Genomic DNA, 21826 nt, shown 5'->3' with positions numbered 1-21826 from the left:
ATACTTGGGATGGCAGAAACACCTTTGAGGGTCTGCACCCCCCCTCCATAACACAGCTTTTCTCACATCCTCCACATGGCTAGAGAACAGAGCAAGGCCTGGGAAGGAGGTGCTTTGATTGTGAGGAAATGATAGCCTCTGAGCTTAGCTGAGAGGTTACCGTCAAACTATTTGAACTTCCTCCTTTAACAAGTAGTGGCTTTACTATTTACTGTCATTTCAAAACTTCTGGCCACAGGCTGCAGCCATTCACCGCACATTAACACCTCCAGCAGAGGGAGGTAGGGAAAGAGAAGGAAAATGAAGCCAGATTTGTTCCTTATTAGCACAGAATCACAATTACTTTGAAGCTTCTCTTCCCAAGCTGTCTCATTCTCAAAGATAGAACAGTGATGTGTCCAGCCCTATCTACCACTACAACCTTGTGGCAGTGGCACAATTTGAATTTGGGTCTCCAATCCTTATTCCCCGCCACGCACACCCGGGGGAGTCCCAAAGGATGGCCTGGGGCATATTTTTCCCCCAGTCATTAAAGTTAAATTCAAAAGGCACAGATCAATTCAGAGTGTTAGCCAACACCTGCCACAACTTAAAAGGCCTTCACAAGCACCTCTGGCCAATACATTAACGACGACACCACACAGCACACAACATATATAAAATGGAATGGAAAAAACAAATACAAATTGCCAATTCACAGGCAGGCTGGGCAAAGGCACTTTACCCACCCACCCCACCCTCCATTGCTCAGTTTCCTTAACTACCAACTACAGGAATTCTTTCTAGTTACTAAAAGCAAAACTACAGGAAAAGGAGACTAGCTCCTTAATTCTATCTATTCGATAAGCGACTAAAGATTGTTCTACAAACAGAACAGTGTGAGGTAAAACACAACACAAGGTATCATGGGCACTGCTGGCTGCTCTGACCCTCAAGCCCATTTACTGGGCATGGGAAGTGCTCTCTTGCGCTCTCTCTCTCTCACTTTCTCTCTCTCTCTCTCTCTGAGGAGCTAGAAGACACTCTCCTTGAACTTGATATCTGAGTAGCAATAGTTTCCCCTCCTTGAGGAGAGCTAGAGGTAGAAAAAGAGAAGCTAGAATAGGGCAGGCCATGGGGACAATTACCAGCAGGAAAGGAACTGCCTCATGCCAAGAGTCCCTCGGCATCTTCCCCAGGGAGGAGGTGGCTGTTGTTTTCTACCCTCTGATACCTCATCTACTTCTTAGAGGATAAAGAGGGGAGGGAAGGCACTTAACAAAATTGTATTTAGTTTCTAATCAAAACATTAGAGCTATTTCTTCTTAAAAAGTTTTTTTCCTTTGAAATAACAAATTCATACAGACAGAAAGAAAGGAATAGAAGTGCTGACACAAAAACAAAGACAGGACAAAATATTTATAGTCTATTTACAACTTGGGCTAGCCTTGGGGCCTCCTGACATGAGTCTTTGCTTTGTTCCTCTTCAGGGTGAGTTCTTCAGAATCTCCTCCAGCTTCAACATATCCAAGGTAGGAGTTTTAGCTACTTCAAAGAAGATTCTGTAAGGATCAGAGGAAACAATTCAGAAATTACCAAAGATATTTCAAATCTGATTTTTCTAGCATTTTATCAGGCTTTGTTTCCTTCTTGTTACCATTGATAATAGAGTTACCCCAATCAAATCAAGTAAGAAAGGCTTTAGGCATATGGGAATATTTTAAAATGTACCTAATTCTCACCAGCACATGGTACCTTTACAAAAATGGATCATGGACTAGGGCAGAAAGAAATCCAATGTACAATGGCAGGAAATAAACATCCTTTCAGACCATAACACAAAAATAATAATCAATAAAGGAAAGAGAAATACAAGATATGGGCCTAAATGGAGGCTTCTGCTCAAAGGATAAATCACAGAAACAAGATTATTCCATAAAGAGGATAATTTATTTATATGAAAAACTCTCAAAAGAAGAGACATGACAGGGTCCTTCTTTAATATGATCCCAAGTCTGTCTAGAAGCAAGAGCTTGGCAATGGGGAAAACACCAACTTTCCAACAAATATGAATAAAGAAGGCTTCTTTCTCCCTATTAAGTGACATAGTCCAAAAACTGCTAACTATGGCTATAGCCTAAGAGAGGTGCAAGGTAGCATCACTTACAAAGAGAGGGTGGGGGGAGCATTCCTATGTGCAAATGGCACAGTGGCTCAGTGTTTATACTTAGAAAATTCAAAGGTAGCAGAAAACAAATTAATAATCAGGACAAATAATCACTAAAATAGCAGAGTCCAAAACCAACTGACAAAAAGAGTTATTTGCATAAGACCAACATGGGTTTATTAAATGACATATAGAAATGTAAATGACAAAATTCTTTATAGAAACAAAGGAAGATAAGAAATCAGAGAGATTCACTATTCATAGCTGAGTACAAAACGCTAAATGAATTTAAAGACTTAGTCCTCTATCAATGTACTGTAGGAAACTTGACAAAAAGAGCAAAATTCATTTGAAAGGACAGAAGCGCTAGGAGGAATCTCAACAGAAATAATCAGATAAAAAAAGAGGAAAAACTATACTATAGAAAAATAACAACAAAATTATCCATAAAAAAGAGGGTGGTTTTGAAAGAAAAATAGATTGGGGATCAGATTAGGTAAGACAGAGGCGCAAACACAGCAGCCCAGTGTTCAGTAAATGCCAAAGCACAAAGTATATGGGGGGAAATATCTCATTTGATCAGAACTGCCAGAAAACCTTCTCATTTTCTTTAAAGGAAAATGAATTAATTTAGACCACCATACACCCATCACCAAAAGCCCCAAAGGGATATTCAACCTACGTACAAAAAGTCCCATCATTTAAAAATTCAAGAATAGAAGGAAGATCTTTTTTAACTCATCTGTACAATGAGGATGATAAGAGCACCTATTTTCCAGGGCTATTGTGAGCATCAAATGAAATAAGCACTTGGCACTGTGCCTGGCACATAGTAGGCACTTAATAAATGTTAATAATGTTTATAATATTTGTAAAAGAGTGCTTTGAAAATCTTAAATGCTATATATGTTAGCTGCTATTTATTACTACTACGAACCACTACAACATGTAAACATTGGGGATATAGAAAGAAATAAAAACACCAAGGGAACCAGAAGAAGAAGAGAAACTTGACTGCAGAAAAAAATCTTAGTATCAAATAGCTTTGATAAAAGCATAAGATACACACACGTGTGCGCGCACACACACACACACACACAATTTATACAAATACGTAAGACCAAGAGCCATTTCCCACAAATAGTCAAAAGCTCAGAAAAAAAAAAGCTCAAAAGAAACTATCTACTACCCTATGAAAGGATGCTCTTAACCACTAGTTGGGAGAAAAATGCAAATTGAAAAACAGGTTTACCTTATGCCCAACAAACTGGCAAATGTGATGAAAGACAGCAAAAGAGAGCATTCTAACTGTGTGCACATGGTTGGTGAAGCCAGAGGAGTCACTACAGTGATCATTAAGACCCTTCTCTAGATCCCAAAGAATATACCAAAAGGAAGCCACTGACAAGAAGGAAGGCTTCATCCATACCTATACTCATAGCGATAACTCTGCGGTATCAAAAAAGCTGGAAACAAAGTCAGGGCCCACTAATCTTGGAATAGCAAAAGACCTCCGTGAATGTGATGGAATGTTATTGTGCCACAAATGAGGAAGTCAAAGAATCATGAGATAGCTTGCATAAACGGACACAAAGAGAAGATAGCTGAACCAAAAGCCTCTCACCCATACACACAGAGAATAAAATGTAGTAAGTGAAAAAAATGGGATACTACCAGACAGATTAATTAAAATGACCTGTCTTGATCCCAGAAAAAAAAGACATATCTCTCCTTCCTCTCCATAAAGAGGTGAGGAACTAAGGGTAGAGAATATTTCATCAAAAATTCGCTGCATTTGTTTAGGTTGGAGGATTCAATGATTATTAATGTTGAAAATTTTCCTTTAAAGGGAAAGCAGCTGGGTGGCACAGTGGATTTGGAGTCAAGCCCGGAGATGGGAGGTCCCGGGTTCAAATCTAACCTTAGACACATCCTAGCTATGTGTCCCTGGGCAAGTTAACCCCAATTGCCTAGCCCTTACCATTATACTCCCTCGGAACCAATCCCTAGTATTGCGTCTATGACAGAGGGTAAGGTTTAAAAAAAAAGAAAACCACAGATTACTAGTATCTATGCTCTATTGTTATTTCTATGTATTTCAATATCGATTCTAAAACAGAAGGTGAGGGTTTAACAAAAAGAATAAAGAATTCCCAAGGAGGGGCCTTGCCTTCTGGGCAGACCTCAATCAAGGAAGGCTTTTACTATATTCCTTTTTTAAGGAGTCACTTAACTCCATATGCCAGGCTTTGAGGGTAGTAACTATGACTATAATAACCCTGAGGTCCCTTCATTGTCTATCCCACTAATAAGTAATCAGAAAAGAAGGTTCAAAAGGAATAATGTCTAGAAGCCAGAAGCTATTGGTACACCTCATATGAGCAAGAAAAGTTACCATGTGGGGTTCCCAAAGCCATAAGCCAATCCTTTTCAGCAGAGAGCCCAGCCTCTTACTTGTGAGAGTACTTGGTACGCACAGCCTTGAGTTTGTCATGACGTTGGTAAGTCAGGAGGAAGTTGAGTCTTTTGACCAGGGAGAAGAGATCTGAGCTCTGGTATCCACTGTAACGTTCTAAGGTGGGAGTCTAGAGTAAGCAATAAATACAGTCATTGTGAATGTGACCTTTCCTGAGCCACACCTGACACTGATTCTGAGGGATCCTGCCTGTCCTCCATTCAAGACCCCTTACTGTAGGCCCCAGAGGCCTCCCCTGTAGGGAAGGGCATGAGTACAGACCACTTTTAAAACTCTTCCGAGTCGTTTCCCACTTCATCGGCCTCCTATCTTGGAAAGGTTTGTTGGATTCTTTGACTCTAAATATTGCAAAATGTCATTTCCTCTAGTGTTTTGCTATTTCCTGCCTGACCCAGAAAGGTATCTCACCCTGTGCCCCCATCCAAAAGCTTACCCATTTTCCAAGATTCCTCATCTTGAGGGCCAAGAAGAAACAACTAGCAGCCAGCTTCGAGGCACTCTCTTGGACATAGTCATAGTCCTGCAGGGTCAGCTCACAGATGAACCTGGCTAAGGTCAGGGTCTCCATGCTGACATGAGCACACTAGAGGTGGGGCCAAAAAGAGAGTCAGCAACCTGAAAAAAGCATCACACTTCAGGAAATTTAGCGGGAGCGTATAGCCAAAATAAAGGGGCGAACAGGTGACTCAAAATCATGCCATAGGAAGATTGATTAATGACACTGAGGATGTTTAGCCTGCAGAAGGTTAAACTGGGGTGCTGAGAGGGTAAACTAATATATTACTGGAGTTCTTAAGAACTGAAGGGTTGTCACGTGGAAGAGGGATCTAGGGATCCATATTGTTGGGCAGTACTAAGAGCAAGAGAGAGAAACTGCAGAGAGGAAGATTTTAGCTCAATAAAGAGCTAATATAATAAATAGCTGTTTCCTAGCAATTCAAGATATCCCAAAGTGGATTAAGCTGCCTCAGGAGTGGGGAATGTTCCCCCTCCCTAAAGGTCTACAAATAGCAGTTGGAAAGCCAATGGGCAGGGCTACTGTAGAGGGCTATTCATGCTCATAAGGGTTGGACTAGAGTGTTTTCAAGAGCTCTGACATCTCTGAGACTCTGTCCCCTTGAGTCAATTCCAACAGAAGAATCTTTCCTTCTTGTGGTTTCTCTTTGCCCCAAGAACCTAGAACTGGCCCTTGGCATCCCAAAGATACCCTGTAGTCCATAATGTATAGGACTTTTGTAGATTAGCAATGACCCTCGACAAAACTGCTCAAGAGACGCTCCTACCTCACACCCTTCTCACCAGCCTCCTCTTACTCTTACAACTTTCTGAATAATAGCTAGCATTTATGTAGCACTTTTAAGGCTTGCAATATGCTTTAGAAATATTTCATTTTATCTTTAGAGAAACCCTGTGAGATAGATATTATTATCTCCATACAACAGATGAGAAAACTAAGGCAGATAAGAGATTTTAAGCGACTTGAGCAGGGCCATATAAGGTGCCTGAAGCTAGATTTGAACTCGGGTCTTCCTGGTTCCCAGTGCAGTGCTCTATCCACTGCATCAAAGCTAGCTCTCCCACCCTCTGATGCCCTCCTTAAATGTTGTCATGTCCTGGCTTAGGGAATCTGCCCCTAACCTTAGAATCGCCCTTCATTCCATGCTGGAAGAGCCAGCTAGGGTAGAGAGTGGCCCTATGTGACTTATGATGAGTTCCTCTCACCTTGGCAAATCTGCGCAGGAACCGATAGGCAATAGGAATGTTAATGTCAAAGTTGAGGGTGTGGAGGATACTGATTTCCATAGAAAGAAGCTCTTCTCGCTGATAAGCATCATCACAAATATATAGGAAGTCATCTATGCAGGGTGGGCAACGTTCCTAAAGACAAAGATAAAAGACTTATATGGGAATAAGAAAGCACCTATTCCCTTAGGTTAGGGCACTCGAAAGAAATGAGAAAGGGGCTAGGATAGAAGAAATCCATAATTTTTGGTATGAGTCTTCACAGCCAGCTCTGAAAACCACTGATTGACCTGTAAGACTCATTAGAAACAACTAGCTTTTGAGGGCCTTAGAATAAGGCATCATTTCTAACTTCTTATGCCTAGCTGAAGAAAACTCACAAGGGAGCAGGAAAAGGGACCTTTGGTTGTCAAGAAGGGACTAAAGGAAAAGAAAAGCTATCCCTGGCAGGGAATGGAATATGCTATATTATTTCAAATCCCTGTTAACAAGAGGCAAAGAGAGAAAAGTCTTGAGTATTTCCCCTGATCCTAGTAAAGCTCCCTGATGTCCTATGTGGGAACAGACATGAGATGGCAGCTAGCCTGCATTGGCTACTACAACATCCTATTGTTCATACAAAGCCCCCACCCCCACAACACCCCCTAGAAGGGAGCTTTAAAGGGAGGATGTTGGGGATGCCCAGGAAATGGCTAAAATCCCAATTGTGTTCTACTCTGTTAGAGCAGTTCAGCATTAGGCTCTCTGCCTGGGCAAGGCGGATACGAAGTTTGGTGGGGTTAGAGAAGGCATTCAGGCCTCCCTCCTCCTGTTCAGATAGATGATTGCTTCTCACAAAGTTCTAGGGTCAGACCCAGGGACTCACCTCAAATTTAGATGCAATCAGGATAGCAGTGGATCCAATCAGTTGTAACTTGTCCCTCATGCACACCACATGCATTAAGTAGTGATCCACCAACTTCACTGCCAAATACAGAGTCTCGTGGGTCAACTCAAAGTTCTCCTGAGAAAAGAGAAAGAACGTCCCATATCAAAGCCAAAAAACGTTTCTCTTGGCTTCCAGTGGCTTTAGGGTTATGCTATCAGTTGGCATACACACACTCGAGGTATATGACCGAGAAGACCCAGAGGGCAGGGCTACAAGTTAGAAATAAGGCAGACCTACAGTTCTTTAATAGAAAAGCATTGAGACAAAACCTGAGAAAATGAGCAGAAACAGGCAGCCCTTTCCCCAGGAGGCTCCCTGCAGGGACCCAGTCCAACTTCCATTCCTTCGCCCTGAAGCTTGCCAGCTTCTGTGGTTGGACCAGGCAATTACATCATGGATGGAAACGTGACCATGACCAAAGTTTACAGCCAGGATTCCGGCAGGCCACATTATTACACTTCTATTGAGGCTGTTCTTTCTCCTTCAGTCTTGCCTCTTCAATAAAGCTTGTCCAATCACCCCAGGCCACAAGGACTCCACACACATACCCACCCCAATTCCACAATTTCAGGTCGCCTTGTTATTTAATTTTTCTGTTCCTTACTTATCTCTAATTAGATTTTAAGTCCCCCAAAGGTAGAACTTGTTCTCTACACCACAAAAGAATTGCTATGGCCAAAAACCTGTTATCCTACAACCAATCTAGTAATAAGCCTCTCTGAATTTAGGCTAGTTCTTGGGAAACTGGATGGTCTGTCAATGGGCCCAGCTTGAGAAGATCTGCCATAGACTTAAGAACTCAGGGTCATCTTTGTGCCACAATGAGGCAACAGAGAAAGATAGCACTAGAGGAATAATCTGAAGAAGACATTTTACAGAGTCAAGGAAGCATATATCACTGTGGTTATCAAAAGACCCAGGTAATCTCAGTTCTGTCTTTTTCTGTATGACCTTGGGCAAGTCAGTCTTTAAGTCTTAATTTTGTAATCCATAATGGCGATAACTACTATGTTCTCTACTTCAGAATTGTCTAAGATCAAATGAGAATTTATGAGAAAGCAGAAACTTTCACTGAAATAATGGGTTATTCTTTAAATCTATCAAACCACCATGCTACCTTCCCTACACAAAGCTCACTGAGTGGAAGAGATAGATTTCAGGAGCTTGAGAAAGACCCAGGCCCCCAAACGTCCTTTCCTACTGAACTGTAAATCTTCTTGGAGTCATCCCATAAATCTCCAATCTGACATTTTTGTGAAGAAGGGACCCTTTAAAGGAAGCTGCTGAGGATAGGTTTTATAGGGTATAGGAGAGAATATAGATATAACAGGAATGGGCCAGTCCTGCTACTCACCTGTTCCTCCTAAGATGGACACAGAGGAACAACTCTCCATGTGGCTGCTCTCTTTGAAACTTCATCTTACCACAAGTATCCCTGCCAGAAGCTGCCAGACTCACCTGCACCTCCACCATCCAGTCCACCAGGATGGCTCTCATATCCTTGCTGATATCATGCTGCTTGACCATGTAGTTTGAGACTGGGAAGGTCTCCTGATGATTAAGAAGAACAAAGGTGAATAGATCTTTCATGACCAAAGAGCAGACACATCACATAGCTACCACCTCCTCCCTCTTCCTTCCTGGATCCAGGTGACCTGAAAGGGTCCTTGGATCTTTGGCCCAGGTCTTCATGGGAAAGGGACACTTTTATATTTAGAACATGGTATGTATAGAATATCAAATGGTAGGAGAGCAGGGGATGACACTTTATGAAAATATAATTTCCAAGGCAAGATATCTCCACTAAAGGACCCGTGAAACCAAAGAAGCCCAAGGCCCCAAGCCCCTGCCCAACTGTGCCAGTGTAGGCTAGGTTGAAGTAGACCAACAATGGAAACTTCCACATACCAGCCTCTTTGGCTCTGGGCTATCCTCAGTTATTTCTGAAAAGAGAAGATTGAGAGATCATTCTCTCCTCTTTGCCAAAACTACAGTTGGAGGCATAGCCAAGATCCATCTGTTCCAGTGGGAGAGACAAAAAGAAAACTCAGAGCTGATAATAAATGTTAGTTGACATGTTCAGGAACATACTTTGTGCTAGTTCCCATGCCAAGAATGGGGATAAGAAGAAAGGCACAAACATGGTCAGTGCTCTCGAAGAGTCCACCTTCTAATGGAGAAGACAACATGCAAACAACCGTGTACAAAAAGCAAGATCAGACGGGATACTAGAGATGCTCTTAGAGGAAAGACACCAAGGTCAAGAAGGAGAAGAGGAGGCTTCCTGCAGAAGGTGGGACTTCAGCTGTGAGTTGAAGGAAGCCAGGAGGCAAAGATGAAGAAGGAGAAAAATCTCAGCATGTGAGACAAGCAGAGAAAATGCTCCAAGTTGGAGGAGGCCCATCTAGAAGGCCAGTGTGACTAGGTCACAAAGTATGTGAAAGGGAGCACATGGCAAGAGAAGACTGGCAAGACTAGAAGGGGCCAAACAGAGGATTTTCTATTTGATTCTGCATTTTTGAACAGAGACATGAAGTGGCTTGCCCAGTCCTAAAAGAAAATCTATTCGACAGCTAAGTGGAAGATGGACTAGAGTGGGAAGAGATTTTATGTTACAAAGATAGAACCAAAAGACTTGGCAATTGACTGGATATTGGGCAGGGGATAGTGAGGAATCAAGGAAGATACCTAGGTTTCCAGTGTGCCTGACTGAGAGGATGATGGTGCTCTTAATAGAAAGAGGGAAGTTGGGAAGAGAAGAGGGTTTTAGGGGAAAGATAATGAGTTCAGCTGTGGACATTCTGAATTTAAGATGTCTAGGGAACATCCAGTTCCAGATGTCAAATAGGTTGCTGGTAAGACTAGAGATCAGGAGAGGAAGTAAGGGCTAGATAAATACATCAGTGAATCATCTGTACAGATGATAACAATAATAATAGCTAATATTTATATAGTACTTACTATGTACCAGGCACTGGGTTAAGCACTTTATAATTTTTAGCTTATTTGATCTTCACAACAACCCTGGGAAGTAGGTGCTGTTGTTATACCCATTTTACAGATGATAAAATGGAAGCAAACAAAAGTTAGGTGACTTGCCAAGAGTCGCAGAGCTAGTAAAGAGGCTAAATCTGAACTCAGGTCTTCTTGCCTGCAGGCCCAGCACTCTATCCATTGTACCATGATAAGAGCTGATGAGACCACCAAATGAAATAGTATACAGGGAAAAGAGAAGAAGGTCCAGAATAGGGCCTTGGGAATACCCACAGTTAGTGGATACAACCTGCATGAAGATCCAGCAAAGGAATTTTCTACATATACTCCAACTAAAACATATTGGAACAGATCAAACGCAAAAGTAGAGGTGAGAATCCAGCTCTCTTTTATTAATCCAGACATTAGACAGATTTGTAGAAATGAAAAACAATGCTACTCTTCCTGTTAATTTTTTTTCTTTTGGAAATAGTCATTTTTTTCCTCACGGAATATTATTCATGTTAACATATAATGGGTTTTAAAAAAACTGTTATTTCAGATGAATTAATGAATCATTTGAAAATCTTCTTTTTAAAAAGGAGCCTGAGGAGTGGCAAAACAGGTAGGAGGAGAACCAGGAGAGAAGAGCATCATTTAACTCTAAAGAGAAGAGAGTATTAAGAAGGCGATGGTGATTGATAGTGTCAAAGGTTGCAGAGAGGCTGAGATGAGAATAGAGATCATTATCATTATCGTTATATTTAAAATGAAGAGAACACTGGTAACTCTGGAGAATGACATTTCAGTTGAATGATGAGGAAGCCAGGCTACAGCGAGTAAAAAGAGTGTTTAGGAAAGGAAGTAGAGGCATCAGTTGAAGGACTTTAATGACAAAAGGGTTGACAATCCGTGATTGACAGCCAGTAGGAATGGAGGGATGGAGTGAATTTTTTGAGGGTGTTCAGGAGGCAGAGAAAGATTGGAGATTAGGAGAGCGGAGATGATAGAAGCGGAAATCTTCAGAAGATGAGATAGAATCAGATCACTTGTGCATGTAGAGAGAATCTCCTTGGCAAGAAGAAGGGTCACTTCTTCATGTGAGACAAGGATGAAGAAGCAGAGATTGGGGGAAGATGGAAGCTGAGGAGGAAGCTCTCAACCAACAGCCTTAATTTTGTCAGTAAAGTATGAGGCAAGATTCTCAGCTGAGTAGATGAGAGGAGAGGGAGCCATGGGAGTTTAGAGGAAGAATGAAGAGGTTCAGAAAAACAGCTCTGGTGAATGGGATAAAAGGATTCCCCTTGCCACAGGGAGGGCCTAGCTGAGATAATGAAACAAATTCATGGTGGACCCCACCAGCACTGTTTCACAATTCTCTTGGGCTTTGTTCAGCAGCATGCAAATAGGAGAAAAGGCTCCGAGTAGTGGGAATGTTTCAGAGCTGAGGTATGGCAGGACAAGACTCACTAGTGACAGAGTGAGGAAGCAAGAACCTCAAGAGAAGAGGATGGTGCAGGGCTGAACTGGTTCACCAAGGGGTCAATTTGGGGAAGGACTGGGGAACAGAGCACAGCCAAGGCAGGAGTGATAGCCTGAGAAAGGACTTTGGAGTCAAGGGATTGGAGGTCACAATGAAGATGGAGAACAGTTATGGGTTGCAAGGCAGAGGTAGAGTGATCAGTAGATTATGATCACATAAAGGAATTACACAGTTAATGAGGAGATTCATGAACACAATAAAGGAAGGGAAAAAAATCCTAGTTATCAGGCTAAAATCAAAGGATACTATTTTACATACATGTGAGGCATTTGTCCACAGCAGAGAAAGAAGAATAGATTTCTTACAATCCCAGCAGTGAGGCCTAGAACTTGGTCTTCAAGGTATACAGATAGTTTCTCTTCCTCATTCTACCTCCTTGGTTCTAAAGACAATGATTTTATGGGTCCTCAAGATTTTCACTGACTTCGACTTAAATAAGCTTTCAGAGAAGTAGTTTTAAACAGTAAGAAGTGGGTTTTTTAAACAGTCGTTTACAAAGAGAGAAAGCTAATATTTCACATTCTATAACCTCACCAGGCTCTTGAGCCACCTGTATACCACATACCTCTCTCTTTCTCATGTACTTGAAGATTTCCTTGGCATATTCTGTATTGGCATATGGATCCTCTTCAATTTTTTCAATATCCTCCTCCATCCCAGGCATCTGCTGGAGTCACCAGAAGGCTCCATCAGGAAGAGACAGCTCTCAGGGTAGACTTAGAAATGTACTAAGGATGATTCTTTCTTCCTCCCCCCAGCTCCTTCTGTTAAGGTACTTCAAAGTCTAACTCTCTAGGCAAGGTCAAATCTGAACTCCCATATTGCATAATAACCACTGCTCTGCACACTTCATCAAAGTCTAAGTATTTGAATTGCCGAAAGAACTCCCTCCTTGTGCATGCCTACTGTATCACGGGAGACAAGCACCTCTTTCTGGGAAAGCCTACCAGGACAATGATTCTCTTGTGCTGCCAAATCTCCTTATGGCTAGATCATTCTAGCCAGGGGACTTTGGGCCTAGGAACTCCATCTGTCTCCCCAAGTTGCTTGCTAGAGTTTAGTCTCTACCTTTTGGTGGATCCAAATGCATTTTCTAACCAGCTTCTTCCCTCTCCCAACTGAAGTCTTCTTCCACCTTCCGAGTCTTCTCTGAGGCTGGCCTACATACATGACTGACTTCTCTTTCTCCTTCTTGCCAAACCATAACCCTCTAAATTCATAGCTCAAGATCTACCTCTTCTAAGTCTTTCCCCTTCATCCTCCACCAATGTTCTAGGGCTAATATAGGCTCTATATTACTCTATACTCCTAGACTCTTATGCTAATTGATTGTCTATTGTTGCTTAAATCTTATTAGGCTAAGTATTCCCCTAGGGAAAAGAATCATACTCTCTTCTCTCAAACCTAAGTTACTTAACATCACTTAGTGGATGGGCTTAAATTCTTATTGAACATACTTATCAATAATCAGTGACCTAGGGGGCAGCTGGGTGGCTCAGTGGATGGAGAGCCAGGCCCAGAAATAGGAAGTCTTGGGTTCAAATTTGACCTCAGACACTTCCTAGCTGTGTGACCCTGAGCAAATCACTAGACCCCCATTGCCTAGCCCTTACCATTCTTCTGCCTTAGAACCAATACACAGTATTGATTCTGAGATGGAAAGTGAGGGTTAAAAAAAATAATGATAATCAATGACCTAAGGGCAACCTGATTTGGAGGCAAATTTGTACCATAAAACGAAATAACATGGCCTATTGGACCCAGATCTTCAGTAGCCCCTCCCAAAAGAAATCAGTACTTGGTCCACCTGGTTGTGGACAGATTCAGGAGCAACCCCAAGTAATATCATCCTGTGGCTGAGTACAGGAAAATTTCCCAGAGTGCAAAACTCACTTTTAGAAAACATATCATAGATGCCCCAGTGGTCATTTCAACTAGTCAAGGAATAAGAAAAAAAGGGGACAATGGGAAAGAAGAGTACCTCTCTTGGTCCTGGTTCTCCTGAAGCTGAGGCCCCTTCAACACTAGGTTCTTCGTTCACCAGAATAGGCTCCTCCTGAACAGGCTTGAGCTCCTTCTCCTGGACAGACATCAGCCTTTCCTTGACAGTGGGCTCAGAGCTGACAGAGGCTTCCTCAGAAAGGGGTTTGAAGCCAAATCTGTGGGAGAAACCAGACCTAGGGCAAACTGTTCTAGGAGCCTTGGCCTTGGTCTCATTCCGGAAAAGCATGAAAGGGGATTTTAGAGTCTGTTTCTTAACCTGACTAGGAGAAGTCACCAATCAATAGTCATCATGCTAAATAAATAGGCCAGGCAGCAGAATGAGCAGCCTGTGTCAGAGGCCTTTAACTTTTTTGTAATTTTTGTTCTCCCCTACATTTTATTATTATCTATGGCCAAGGAATGAGTGGGGAGAAAGGTGTAAGAGGCAGTAGCAAATGCCTTAGACCAGGTAAGAATTCTTGTTCTACGGGATAAGGAAGGGGATGATAGGTATCCAGACCAAAAGGGATACATGTCAAGCCTTCTCTGATTATGATCTTCAAAGCCAGAATTTAGGGCTGGCAACAAAGAGAGCCCAAGTTTAGAAATCTCAACACAAAAATAGTAAATGAAAAGGAAGGAAGATACTAAAAAGATTTAAGGAACCTTGTTTCCTTTGTGAGATTAGAGCTGCTCTATGAAGAGAAAGCCCTTCCAGGCCAGATAGAAAGATAGTCTCCCTAATAGGGACTTTGCATATAGTAGACACTCAAACAATTTGCTGAGCTGAAATGCCAGGTAAAATACTTATACAGGAGACTAATGTCAGATCAGTTTATTAGACAACCAACCCATTTGGAGGAACTGAACAGCTAATTTGGCCTGTACTGCCCAGTAGAAAACATGGACTAGAGTAGATTGAGATCAGATCAAAGTGCTAGAGGCCAAGGAAATAATTATGGGTGTAAGATATATAAAGCAATATGGTCCCTTCAGGAGAAATGTTAATGGCCAAGTCAGAAGAATAAAGCAACAGAGATCAAGTTAAATATAGGCTGGAAGGGTGGTGGGTAGGAAGAAAAATCACTAATCTGATTGGGTTCTGTGGCCATCAGGACAGTTTTAAGTCCCTTCATACATCAGGATTTTTGGCAAAGGGAGAGACCAAGAAATAAACCATGAATGGGAATGATTAGAACCAGTGACAGAAGAGTTACTTTCTAGTGGCAAAAATCCAACCTTTTTCAGAGGGCAAGAGTGGTAAACCTTTGATTTTTTTTTCTGTACATTTAAAATTGACTACAATCCCTACAGACTATCCAGAAAGGTGAGTGAATTCCAAAGAAGTAAGTCTACAAAGTCCTTTCTCCACCCAACAGAATCAGCTGGGGCACAGCTAGAGCTTCACCTAAGGCTAACCTGACAGACACCATCATGGCTTACTAACCCACTTCTCAGAGGAAGGAAGGATGTCATCCCCTAAATGGCAAGGCTTTTCTTACTCACTTTTTTGAGTTTATCTCATTGTTTTTGGAGAGATCATGAGTCACCGAGCTCCTAAGTACCTTCTTAGCAGTCCCCTTGACCACCTCCTTCTTAAATTGTGTAGGCTGAGCCTGGTGAGCCTGGAAAAGAAAGTGAACAGAACCACTGCAGTTCTACCCGGAAAACCATTCCTCTCAGGAAAGTTTGAGGTTCATTAAGAAAGTGCAAGTAACACAAGCTGGAAAATACATCTTTGTCGTGTCTGATTCAAATAACTGTCAAGGTGCCTGGTTAGCTACCAAGTTTGGGGAGCCCTTAGAATCCCCTACCCTACATGTCTGTTCAGATATCACAAAGGGACCAGAGATTTCTAGGACTGTCTAGAAAGAACTCCTGTGCTAGTGTGGTGGGCACACCCCAAATTCCTAGAGAGACCTCGGGTCAAAGATTACGTGAAGAATTCACTTTGCAGGGCTGGTAGTCGAACAAACATAGGATCCTCTACCTCTAAGCTTTGGATGTATTGGCACTAACCTTAAGATAAGGGTCTGAGCATGAGAAGATACCTCTTGTTAACATCCCAAACACGTTAGGTTTCTCCAGGCCTTTTTGATCCCTACATGTCAAACATCACGTAGGACCTCAAACATTACTAGGTTTTTCAAGATGGATAACTTACCCACCTTTATGATCAGGATGTCATAAAGGATGTATACCTGTCCCATGCCCCCAGCCCCACCTTTAAGAACAGGATGTCATAAAGGATGTATGCTTATGCTTAAACCCCCAGACCTAAAGACACCTATATTCTGTTACCTATTCTCCCTTGATTGCCCCTCCTTGTTTGTTCCTATTGATCATCCCCCTCCCCGTCTTTCCTTTCCAAGTCACTTAGACCCCATCCCTTTAAGATATAAAAATCCTGAACTTTTCTCTGTTCAGAGAGGCAGTTGGTCCTGCTCGCTTCCTCCCAACCATTCAACCTAAATAAATCTGTCTTTAAAAGGTTTCCACCCAAGTCTGTCATTCTAGAAAGGGCACCCTCCCTGGACCAAGGGTTAATCTCCAGCCCCCCACAACAATAGCTATGGAGTGCTCGAGTACCCTAAGAACTATATTTTGAGCATTCCCTGAAGGAAGCAAGGCGAATTCACCTTGTTTGTGTCACAGGCTGCTTTGGCAATAGTCTGGCAAAGACTGTAAATGCATAAAATTCAGAGGATTACAAAGGATTTCAATTCTACTAAAATATAATTATCAGAGTGTTTCTTTCAAATATTTTCATGGAGCCACAGCTTAAGAACCCCTGCCCTAGGGAGACGTTAAATGTTACAGGATCACCTTAGTAGTTCTACCTAACTCACGAGCCCTTAGATGGGTCAGGCAAACCTCGCCTCGTGATGACATGCTGTTCGATGTCCAGGAATTCCACTAACTGATGAACCCACAGACTTCTATCAACTGGCCTGAGTGGGGGACATGTTGATGGAGATCCAGGCAGCAGTTACCTATTCTACCCGAGAAGTCAGCGCACTAGGGAAAGCATTCCTCCACAGCACAGTAAACTTAAATCCAAGCAAAGGTCACCCAGAGCCACTAGCCTAGTTTGACTCCATATACATACAAAGACTCCATTAACAGAGCTCAAAACAGGAGTGGAGCCTTAGGGCCTAGGTACAAAGTTCAAGTCCAGTAGTCAAGAGAAGGGCCTATCTAATAGGGTGGACTGCAAAGATAGTGAATTCCAGCTGCTTTGTGGCGTCTGAGTCAATCAACCATCACTTGGTTAGAAGACATTGACCAGCTAGGTGGCTCAGTGGACTGAGAACCAGGCCCAGAGAAAGGAAGTCCTGGATTCAAATCTGATCTCGGACTCTTCCTAGAAGTGTGACCCGGGACAGTCAATCCCCACTGCCTAGCCCAGGGGTCAGCAATGTATGGCTCTCGAGCCATGTCTGGCTCCACCTCCCCACTGGCCAGTCTGGGCAGAGCCCCAGGATGTGCCCCAGGGGGCCCTTCAGCCACCCCTCCACCCCCACCCCATATTCCAGCGCCCTCCATCCTCTCCTTCCATCCTCCTCCTTCCGCAGGCGTTTATGGCTCTCACGGCCAAAAAGGTTGCCGACCGTTGGCCTAGCCCTTACCGCTCTTCTGCCTTGGAACCAATACACAGGTTTTTTTAAAAGAAAGAAAGAAGACACTGACCACAAAACCAGACTACTCACATTGGTGAGATCTCCAAACGCTGATCGTTTTTTAGGTGCTCCCTGAGGTGAAGATGGTGATCTCTTTGCCTGGCTACTTTCCTCCTATTAGAAAAGAAGAGATGGATGACAATATCTGTGGCCAGTTATTATAGAGAACCACGGTCAACTTAGGATCCCAGGAGAGGCACAGGAAACACAATGCTAAGACACAAAGGGGCTGAATATGCATAGCTCCTCCCTTCCCCCCTCCCCTGCAAAGGAGGTAGTCATTGGCCAAGAGGCCACAGGATTTCCCAGAGCACTCTAACAACATTATCTGACAACACCTACTCCAAACCTACTCAGGGTAGGGGGAAAATTGCCTTTGGCAGTTTCACACTTAAGTTTTCTTTACCTTTTTCCAACGTCCTGGTACCAGTTTTTACATGCTGTGCTAGGATTATCCTCCATGCTCTAGAATGAGCCTTCCCCAATTCACCCCCCACCCCATCCCCCACAGCTCTACCACAGGGATATTTATCTTATTGAAAGAATTCGAAGTAAAGCATAAGTAATGGGTCTAACACTTCCAGGGAAAGAAACAAATAAGATAACATAGAATACTTTACAAAACCTCTAGATACTATGTAAATGAAGCTTGATGCTGTTGCTCAATAGTATATCAGAGAGTGAAGCATATTGGGCTAAAATTTGTAAAGAGCCCTTAGCACACTGCCTGGCACATAGTAGGCATTACATAAATGCTAGCTATTAACATTATTTTATTATTACTATCATTGTTATTATTAAAGTACACCCAGACCCAACCCCTTAATGAAGAGATCCCACATACCCCAAGGAGATCAATGGCAGAAAGGTCTAGTATATATCAAACTATTTATAGGAATATTCTTAGAAAGAACAAAGAACTTAGGGAAAAGTGAGTGGCCACTGATTGGGAGGTAGATAAATATACTGTGATCTGTGAAAAGTAATGAATGTCACTGCAGTGTCAGAAATGATAAATAAGAGGAATTCAGAGAAACATGAGGAAACTGGTATGGACTGATACAAAGCCAAGGTAGAACAATTGATGTTTTCATGATCAGAATTCAGGTTACCAGGAATACCTAATTCCACGGTGCTGACAATTAAACACTTCCTTCCCTTCCAGCACAAAGGTGACTATGGGTCCATATGCCATCAGGCACAGTCACTAGGTTGGTGTTGGCTTTTGCTAAATTGTTTTTGTAATAAGAGAGCATTGTGTGTGTGTGTGTGTGTGTGTGTGTGTGTGTGTGTGTGTGTGTGTGTGTGTGTGTTAGCAAGTAGTACACAAAGGAGAGCATTTATTTGGGAAAAGAGGGTCTGGGTAGTGAAAAGTTTGCCAAATTAAGAATATAATATAGTGCTAAACACTTAACAATTTGATCCTTACAACCCTAAAAGGAAGGTGCTATTATCATCTACATTTTACAGATGAGAAAAGTAAAGCAAGCAGATATTAAGTGACTTGCCCAGGCTCATATAGCTAGTAAGTGTCCAGGGCTAGATTTAAATTCTGGTTTTCCTGACTCTGAGTCCAGCACACTATCCACTGAACCACCTAAGCTGAGTCAATGAAACATTTAAAAATACAGAGAAGAGAGAAGGAGGTTCAGAGGGATACAGACAACAATTCTGGAACTATCATGCTAAATGTATTGTACATTTATATGTCAATGTTGTTGTTTAGTGGCTTTTCAGTCATGTCTGCCTCTTTGTGACCCCTTTTGAGGTTTTTGTGACAAAGATACTAGAGTGGTTTACCATTCCTTCTCCAGCTCATTTTATAGATGAGGAAACAGAGGCAATGGGGTAAAGTAACTTGCCTAAGGTCACACAGCTAGGAAGTATCTGACACCAAATTTGAACTCAGGTCTTCCTGACTCCAAGTGTGGTGTTCCATCCATCGTTTCATCTAGCTGCCCTATATTTCAGTAGATTTATGGTTTTATATATCATTTTCTATTTCTGTCCTTCCTTACAATGTGAAATAATATTTGTCGATGTTTAAGTTTGGAAAAAACATTTGTAAAAGAAAGTGACTGATGTTAAAAGCAAAAAGCATCAATAAAACCTGTTTGGTTTTTTAATAAAGCATATACAGATATACTTAGGGGTGTAAAGGGAAGGGTGCCAGTGAATAGACTCAAGGGTAGGGAAAGAAGAGTAAAATAAGCATCCGTAAGAGAGACAACTTGCTCTAGCTAACCTTATCTGCTTCCTGACTTTCCATAGCACCTATCATTTCGCCTCTAGTATTCTCCACCGGCTGAGTTTTGCTGGATCGGAGCCCCTTCCCGTTGGCACACTTGGAGTTTCGAGGCAGTGGCATCTCCCCCAGACTCAGCAGTTGCTCATCCACAGTCCTGTTGTGATCAGAGAGAAACAGTTTAAAAAAAAGCTTTGGAGGCCCCTGGGAACAGTCATCATTGAGCTAAAAGACATCAGTCTTTTTAGTGTCTGTCACTTGAACTCAGGCAGCAGCTCTTCCCTAAGAATGTATGTTCCCTGGACACCAGGAATCCATACCTGTGGACACAGAGTTACGGTCTTCAAGACTGAACCCAGGAAAATTTTCTAGCATAGATTTCCAGCTGCCTCAGAAACAGGATTGATGATTTAATTATTCTGAAGACACTGGATAAGAATATTCACATTAGCAATACATACTGATATTATCTAGGAACTGTCTCCTTTTTATCAGATCGAGTCATAGAAAATGGAGCAAAGGGAGAATGGGGATCTGAAGTAAAAAGAAAGTGATCTTGGTTTAAAATGGGAAGAAGAAAAAAGGAGCTGAATTTAAAATGGTGTAAAGAAGGGGAGTTGAGGTAAAATAGGGCAAACAGAAGGAGAGTTGAGATTAAAATGGAGTGAGGAAAAAAGAAACTGAGGTAAAAGGGGGATAAAGAGGAAAAAAGGGAACTGAGGTAAACATAGGGTGAAGAAAAGAAAGGGAGATCAGGTAAAAATGTGGTACAGAGAGCAAGGTGAAGTAAAAATGAGGTGAAGAGAAGGAGAGCTGAGGTAAAGAAAGATAAAAAGATGGAAGGCTGAGGTTAAAATTGGGAGGAAAGATAAAAGGGAAGCTGAGATAAAAATAAGGTGAAATAAGAATGGGAAACAGGAAAAAATGGAGTGAAGAAAAGCAGAGGAACTGAAGTAAAATAAAGAGAAGAGATCAGGTAAAAGTGGAGTGAAGGAAGAGGGGCTGAGATAAAAGTGTGGTGACAAGACAAAGGAGAGCAGAGGTAAGAGTGCGGTGAAGAGAAACTGAGTTTTATAAAAGTATGGTAAAGAAAAGAAGTGGAAATGAGGTAAAAATATGGTGAAAATGTGAGTTAAGGTAAAAAGAAGGGAGAGCTGAGGTAAAATGGGGTGAAAGATAGAAGGAAAGTTGAGGTAAAAGTGGGGTGAAATGGGAGCTGAGGTAAGAATGGGGTATGGAGAAGGGAAGTTGAGGAGAAAATGGAGTGAAGAAAAAGGAAGATGAGGTAAAGTAGGGTGGAAAGAATAAGAAAAACTGACATAAACAATGAAAAGATAGAAGTGAGACTGAGGTAAAAGTGGGATAAGAAAAGAAGGGGCTCTGAGGTAAAACTAGAAGGAAGAGAAGCTGAGGTAAAAATGGAGTAAAAGAAGGAGAGATGAGGTAAAAATTAGGGGAAAACAAAGAGACCTCAGGTAAAAAATGAGAATCAAGGAAAGGGGAGCTGAGGTAAAATTGGGGAGAAAAGGGGAAATGAAGTGAAAATGGAGTGAAAGATAGAAGGGGAGCTGAGGTAAAATTAGGGTGAAAAGGGAAGCAGAGGTAAAACTGAGGTGAAAAGAGAGAGCTGAGAAAAATGTAGAGGTTAAAAAAATGGGATGAAACTTATGACAGGGAATGCTATCCACTTCCAGAGAAAGAACTGTTGGAGTCATCTTTCACATCGATATATTTTGGGGGTTGGGAAGAAGCTAAGGCAAAAATGGAAAGATGGAAGGAAAGCTGAGGGTAAAAGTGGGATTCAAAAAGGTGAGGAACTGAGGTAAAAGTGAGGGGAAGAGAAGCTGAGGTAAAAATGGAAAGGAAAGTTAAGGTAAAGGTAGGGTGAAAAAAGATGGGGAGCTGAGGTAAAAGTGGAGGGAGACAAGCTGAGGTAAAAATGGAGAGAACAACAGAAAGAAAGCTAGATAAAAGTGAGACAAAAAAGGGAGTTGAGGTAAAAGTTGGGAAAAGAAAAGCTGAGGCAAAAATGTAGAGAAAGAAGGAAAACTGAGGTAAAATGGAGAGAAAAACAGAAGGAAAGCTGGGGTAAAAAGGGATGGGGAGCTG

General features: G+C 42.0%; 1 protein-coding gene across 1 annotated transcript; it reads right to left on the bottom strand.

The window, feature by feature from the left end:
* Window positions 1-1465: 1465 nt before the first annotated feature.
* On the bottom strand, window positions 1466-19840 carry CCNB3 (cyclin B3). The gene is made up of 11 exons (XM_044682852.1): window positions 19718-19840; window positions 17503-17586; window positions 15299-15417; window positions 13791-13968; window positions 12375-12476; window positions 8752-8844; window positions 7231-7368; window positions 6345-6500; window positions 5056-5205; window positions 4601-4731; window positions 1466-1541 (listed from the first exon to the last, which is right to left on the bottom strand). Exons 1-11 carry the CDS (start codon window positions 19838-19840, stop codon window positions 1466-1468), a joined length of 1350 nt encoding a protein of 449 aa, XP_044538787.1.
* Window positions 19841-21826: the final 1986 nt, after the last annotated feature.

This window comes from Gracilinanus agilis, chromosome X (assembly GCF_016433145.1).
Source record: "Gracilinanus agilis isolate LMUSP501 chromosome X, AgileGrace, whole genome shotgun sequence".
In the NCBI taxonomy this organism is placed as follows: domain Eukaryota; kingdom Metazoa; phylum Chordata; class Mammalia; order Didelphimorphia; family Didelphidae; genus Gracilinanus; species Gracilinanus agilis.
The sequence above is the reverse complement of the archived record's forward strand: the minus strand, read 5'-3'. Positions and strand labels throughout refer to the sequence as shown.